Below are 7,500 nucleotides of genomic sequence, written 5' to 3'. Positions count from 1 at the left end.
TACGGAAGTAATTATTTCATTGGTTGTAGTTTTAGGTCTAAGATTGATGCAATATCTAGATTGATTAACTATTCAAATATTCTATTGTAATCCTAAGAAAAGTCAATGAATTCCTGGAATGTTTTATCACAAAAGTGTGTCTAAAATGCAGCTAATTTATATTCAAAATAACATCCCGTCCTTTGTCTGTGTTACATAAAATAAGGTAATTATCTTTCTTTAGGTTTTACAATAATTTCAAGTCACTTCCATTAAAAATATCCAAGTATTTTTTTCATATCCGTGTGCTAACCGTAATGTTTATCAAAACTTTCATATAAATAATCAGCTCGCTAACATTTTCATCAGAAGCCATTGGACAGCTAGTTATTCCTTGAGGGAACATCTCCATATATAAAAGTAAGAGATAAGAACATTTAGGTTGGAAATATTGTTCCATGCCAAAGGTCAGACCAATTAGTTAATAAATAGGCAGACATATTTATTGGTAGCTTGATGTAATATTCACAAACCATACAATTTTAAAGCTTTGGTTGCAGATATAGTCTTCCCTTAAAAACAACTTCTTAGGAATAAAATTGAGTTTATGATTATTTGCACCATAAATGAAAACACTTTTATATCGTAGCGTGATTTTACATAATCGCATTTCTGCTTGTTAAGTACCTCGTGTGTGTGTCCTCTCCAAAGTGTTTAAGTTTAAATATAACATAAATAGTGTGTAGTGTGTTGAAACGTTACGGAAGACTTTAAAGGTGTTTTCAATTTATTATTGAGTCATTTATGTGTGCTGGTGTTATATAAATTTCTGTAGCTGGCCCTGAAAGGTGGGTACGAAAATGTGAAGTATATTCGTATCGCTATCTGGTTAACTTGTTGTGAGCTAAACTCATAAGTTTATCAGATACTTTATGTATTTTCTATAAGATTTTATTCATTTATAAAGGTTAACTATTTTCATTAGGTGTCATGACTAATTAAATGAGTAAAATTTAATTTCCATTGAAACAAGTGATTATATAATTACAATAAATATTAATTTCTTTTGTGTTTGTCTAAATTTTTTTCAGACTTAATATTTCAAGTGATTTATTTTTTCATATAAATTTTTACAAAGTGTTGTAATTTGATAATATATATCTATTTTTTGTAAAGAGTGTATTAATTCAATCACCAGTGTTTTCAAAGTATTCTCTCATATCCCTGTTAAAGAATTGAAGTAAGAGGTGGTTTGAATAGTTCTTAACAATAATAACACAGTTTTTTTTTAGTGTACTTATGAGATCCTTGGATATTCAGTGTTTTTATATATTGCTGTCTGGGAGTTATATAATCTTCTCAGAGTTCGGGTATTACTCAAATATACAGATATATGTAAAAATAAACAGGTGAGTTTGGATCTCGAGAGGTTTTGTAGCTTGCCAGCCATAATGTAGCAAGATATGATATTATATTTTGGTTCCCAGACCACAGAACTACAATAATAATAATAATAATAATAATAATAATAATAATAATAATATATATGATATATATACATATATATATATATATATATATATATATATATATATATATATTGTATATATACATATTATGTCCGAGCCTTTGGGCTTAAAGCATACTGCTTTTCGAACTAGGGTTGTAGTTTAGCTAGTAATATCAATAATCATATATGTATATTTCTATATTCATATATACATATGTATTTATATGTATGTGTATATATATACATATGTGTGTAGTGTGTGTGCATGTGTGTTTACGTATATCTGTTTTCGTGTATCTCTATCTATCAATCAATTAATCTACCTGTGTGTATATGGGTGTATGTGTATGTGGGTACTTACATCATTAAAAGGCAAAGGATAACTTATACAATTCATACATTATATCTACGTGCACCTACTGGACATGAATACATACAAGTATGAATTCCTATGCTGATATATATATATATATATATATATATATATATATATATATATATATATATATATATATATATATATATATATATATATATATATGAGTAGATATGTTAGGAGTGCCTTCCACGAATGGCATAACAAACTTAGGGTAAAATATTTATAATTATTGGCTCCTGAAGATGATAAATATTTCTATAGAAATCGGTCAAAGGAGAGAAACTGGAGGTGAATGAATATTTTCACGAGTAAATAACATAAAATAAGCTATGCAACATATATGTTCATTATTTTTATTATAATTCGGATGTCATATTATGATTATCTCCCTATTTTTTCCATTATAGATATTCTGTTATGCCAATCGTTTCTCGGAAAATAATGGTACGTGTGGTCAGCTCGTGACAATCACACGATGACATTACTGAACTATACGACAGGTTTAGAATTTTTTTTCTATATTTTCCTTCTTCTGAAATCGGATTCTATTGCACAAACACACACACACACACACACACACACACACACACACACATATATATATATATATATATATATATATATATATATATATATATATATATAATGCATAGATTTATCTATCTATCGATCTATCTATATATATGCCTATATATTATATACATATATATATATATTATATATATGTTATACTATGTATAATACATAAATATGTATATATATATATATATATATATATATATATATATATATATATATACATATAAATGATATATTATGTATAATATAATATATAGGCCTAGATATATATATATATATATATATATATATATATATATATACATATACACACATATCAATATGTACTGTATATACAGTATATATATATATATATATATATACATATATATATACATACATAAAATATATAGGGATGTATGTATCTATCTATCTATCTATCTATCTATCTATCTATCTCTCTCTCTCTCTCTATATATATATATATATATATATATATATATTCATACGAATATATATATATATATATATATATATATATATATTATATATATGTATATATACAATATACATATACAAGTATCTAAAAGTATCAAAATAATTAGAATGCTATTACTTTGACTTATACGCAACTGAAAAGGAACCAAATAGAAAAAACTCTAAGCATTTTTAAATTTTGCATTATAATGTTGTGTAAGATTTATTTGCTCTGAGAGAGAGAGAGAGAGAGAGAGAGAGAGAGAGAGAGAGAGAGAGAGAGAGAGAGAGAGAGAGAGAGAGAGAGAATTATCAAGTCCGCTCAAAAATAATTTTCGATGGAGAATATTGTTGGTTAATATGCTTGCTATAACACTTTTTTTTTTTTTTTTTTTTTTTTGGAGTATTTTCAATGAATTCTTTCTATGTTTTATGACGCAACATCTCCAGGATCCTCTATTTTCTCTCCCGACAGTCGAGGAACTGCATCACCTGGAACCCATCTGATGGGGAATAAGAAGAAAGCAGAGAACAATCAACGGGCTGGAAGCGATCCAAACTTCCTGTCAATGACCTCGAAGACAAACGGTGGGCCCCCAACCAACGCCAGTTGTCTGGCTAACGAGAGATCAAGCTGCGATGACCTCCATAATCAGGTAATGACAGGATGAAGTAGTTATCAGTTTTCATTTTCTAGTTAAGGCCTTGGAATATCGTCCTGATCTACTCCTCATTTCCTTGTTTTTTAAAGTGTTCACACTCGAAGCATCTCTCAATTGACTTTTAAAGGTTAATGGTGTCTGGTGTCAGATCTCTTCCATCAAAATAGATGGTCACCAGAACGTCGGCCGGTCCTACCCAGTAAGCAGCCTATACTCGTGGCCCCGGACTGGGACCGATCTGCTGCCATGCGATTGCTAGGCGAACACGTTACCACTGTGTCAGGAATGCCATTGCCATTCATAATCGGCGTCATAGTATCAACTTAAAAGCTCACGCATAAAGAAATATCTATCATACATCAAAATACAATGTTTTTTTTTTCTCAGGAGTTTTAAGGGGAAAAAGTTACCGAGTTAGTTTGGCAATTAGCTCTTAGGTGCGGCAGGAAATTTTCTTGTTAAAATCGCAAGCCAAATAAGTTTCCAAATAGGTAACGAGACCTTAACTCTCGTCACCTAGCAGAGCTTGAGTAGCGTAAATTCAGTCACCTTCCCAGAATGAAGTCACTGCTGAGAAGCAAGTTCCGTCGATCTTGATCCAAGTCATCAATGGAGTTGTCTTCCTCTTCAAGAGATTTTATTTCTGATAAATGATTTAACGTAATCACAACCCTTGCTTCGATTCATATTTCTATCAATATCAATGACGTCATTCGTTTTAATGACGATTAATAAAAAAATACTGACTGCCTCATATAAAATTTGAACTCTAATGACAATTACTCCGGAAAGCACTAGTTTTAACACTGGTAATTCTACTGTTATTGATATCCTTATAAAATAGATATCATTGTTCTGTTGTATTTCCTGATGGTAGAATCTCGATAGCAAAGGTGACCTTGAAGAATATTTTTCATTATATAATTCTTACGACTATTCAAATGAAAAGTGAAAAATTTTGAATTCTGAATTTTTCTTATAATGTTTGTGAATAATATTTCATCGAATAAAATTACTCTATTGTCAAATTCTGTTGAAGAAAGCTCAAATTATTGGCAGCTCTTGGAAATTCAAGTAACAGTTTAGATGGTAGGCCTACAGATATTCATACTAAATTACGAATATATATTTGAAAAAGGAATAACATATTTTAACTATTGGTAGCAGTTGAAATAGTGCTGATATATTCTCTAATTAAGGATAGTTATCCAGTGTACTTGCATTTGGGATCTAAATTTAGGTAGGGCTAGTTGCTAGCTGTTAAGGATAGTTATCCAGTGTACGGGCATTTGGGATCTAAATTTAGGTAGGGCTAGTTGCTAGCTGTCAAGGATAGTTATCCAGTGTAAGGGCATTTGGGATCTAAATTTAGGTAAGGCTAGTTGCTAGCTGTTAAGGATAGTTATCCAGTGTACGGGCATTTGGGATCTAAATTTAAGTAGGGCTAGTTGCTAGCTGTTAAGGATAGTTATCCAGTGTACTTGCATTTGGGATCTAAATTTAAGTAGGGCTAGTTGCTAGCTGTCAAGGATAGTTATCCAGTGTACTTGCATTTGGGATCTAAATTTAAGTAGGGCTAGTTGCTAGCTGTCAAGGATAGTTAGCCAGTGTACGGGCATTTGGGATCTAAATTTAAGTAGGGCTAGTTGCTAGCTGTTAAGGATAGTTATCCAGTGTACTTGCATTTGGGATCTAAATTTAAGTAGGGCTAGTTGCTAGCTGTCAAGGATAGTTATCCAGTGTACTTGCATTTGGGATCTAAATTTAAGTAGGGCTAGTTGCTAGCTGTTAAGGATAGTTAGCAAGTGTACGGGCATTTGGGATCTAAATTTAGGTAAGGCTAGTTGCTAATTGTTGGAGTTCAAAGTCTATATGGGATAATGTTGGTATTTATACTCTAACCACGGGTAACTAACTGATCAGGTGGGGATAACAGCCAAATTAGTATTTTGATTAATGTTTGAAAACAGCCGTGATGTTCATACCAAGAACTTGGTTAGTTGGTGTCAGTATGAATTCATATAAACATTAATTTTCAATTTTCTCCTCCATATGTTTCATCAGGTAAATGATTTTTTAAATTTTTTTTGAGTGATAAAATTTCGCGAATACTGAGAGAGCTTAATACAAGTGTACACTACTTATCACTTTAATTGATTCATGGCATGCAAGGTTATAGATAAATAAAGGTAAATCAATATTCGTCATTCCTCTTACTTTTTGACAAGCGAGAGAATGGAAATTATTATATCAGGCCTTTTGTTAATATATTTTCTCCCGCTCACATATGTATACAAACACACACATATGATATATATATATATATATATATATATATATATATATATATATATATATATATATATATATATATATATATATATATATATATATATATATATATACACACACATATAGACAGTTTATTGGCTAAGCTTTCGGGAACAACATTTCCCATCATCGGAGCTAAAGAAGGAATGTAAAACACAGATCAATAGACATACGTTAGTCAACGAAATTCTGTTAAAAAGGCAAGAATTATAACAAATACATCGAAATACTTAAAAAATGAAGTGGATGAAATATACTAAAAAATAAATTAAACCATATAAATCAAATTAAAAATTAAAAATTAAAACATTAAAACATTAAATGAATGATATAGGAAAAAGAGCAATATCAAAATCAGAACAAATACATAGAAAACTTTGAAGAAGAATTCACAAAACATCATAGATATGGGAATCAAAACAATAATACACAGAAATAACCTGGAATAAAAGAAAAAAAAAAACAGACAAAATAAAATAAACTCTGGATAAGAAAGAAACACACCTAGTATGGAAAAAAATCCAAGACTGAGACATGGAAGGACGGGGAGGTTTAGATTAAGTGGGAAAGTCGTTAGGCAATATGTAAAGGAACAGAGGTTGTTGAGTGATTGAGAGTAGGGGATAGCTGTTTAATGAAAAGTGATTCTAGGGTAGGTAGAGAATAGCTATTGGGTGATTGGGCTAGTATTTTGAAATTAGAATAGTTAATTAATTGCTTGCATTCTATGAGAGTCAATGCGGATCCTCAAGAGACGGTTGGAACAACCAATATAAGTTCCAGAATGCAAGCAATTAATTAACTATTCTAATTTCAAAATACTAGCCCAATCACCCAATAGCTATTCTCTACCTACCCTAGAATCACTTTTCATTAAACAGCTATCCCCTACTCTCAATCACTCAACAACCTCTGTTCCTTTACATATTGCCTAACGACTTTCCCACTTAAACTAAACCTCCCCGTCCTTCCATGTCTCAGTCTTGGATTTTTTTCCATACTAGGTGTGTTTCTTTCTTATCCAGAGTTTATTTTATTTTGTCTGTTTTTTTTTTTCTTTTATTCCAGGTTATTTCTGTGTATTATTGTTTTGATTCCCATATCTATGATGTTTTGTGAATTCTTCTTCAAAGTTTTCTATGTATTTGTTCTGATTTTGATATTGCTCTTTTTCCTATATCATTCATTTAATGTTTTAATGTTTTAATTTTTAATTTTTAATTTGATTTATATGGTTTAATTTATTTTTTAGTATATTTCATCCACTTCATTTTTCAAGTATTTCGATGTATTTGTTATAATTCTTGCCTTTTTAACAGAATTTCGTTGACTAACGTAATGTCTATTGATCTGTGTTTTACATTCCTTTTTTAGCTCCGATGATGGGAAATGTTGTTCCCGAAAGCTTAGCCAATAAACTGTCCAAATGCTGAAGTATCTGCTTTCCTTCGCCTTTCTGCTAAACCTCAAGCTTTCTAGAAGCGAAAATGCCATTATATATATATATATATATATATATATATATATATATATATATATATATATATGGCACAAATAGATATATACATACATGAACATATATACAGGCATACACATACTGTATA

At 30.1% G+C, this 7,500-nt stretch overlaps 1 protein-coding gene across 1 annotated transcript in view; it reads left to right on the top strand.

Annotated features, from left to right (window-relative positions):
* LOC137628971 (secretin receptor-like) overlaps positions 1 to 7,500 on the top strand; it is a 390,916-nt gene that overhangs the window by 358,576 nt on the left and 24,840 nt on the right. Inside the window, exon 12 of the mRNA XM_068360225.1 lies at positions 3,379 to 3,559. Coding sequence (XP_068216326.1) covers positions 3,379 to 3,559 — 181 coding nt within the window. The remainder of the gene's footprint in view (positions 1 to 3,378; positions 3,560 to 7,500) is intronic.

This window comes from Palaemon carinicauda, chromosome 37 (assembly GCF_036898095.1).
Source record: "Palaemon carinicauda isolate YSFRI2023 chromosome 37, ASM3689809v2, whole genome shotgun sequence".
Taxonomy (NCBI): domain Eukaryota; kingdom Metazoa; phylum Arthropoda; class Malacostraca; order Decapoda; family Palaemonidae; genus Palaemon; species Palaemon carinicauda.
This window is presented reverse-complemented; position numbering and strand designations above follow the sequence as displayed.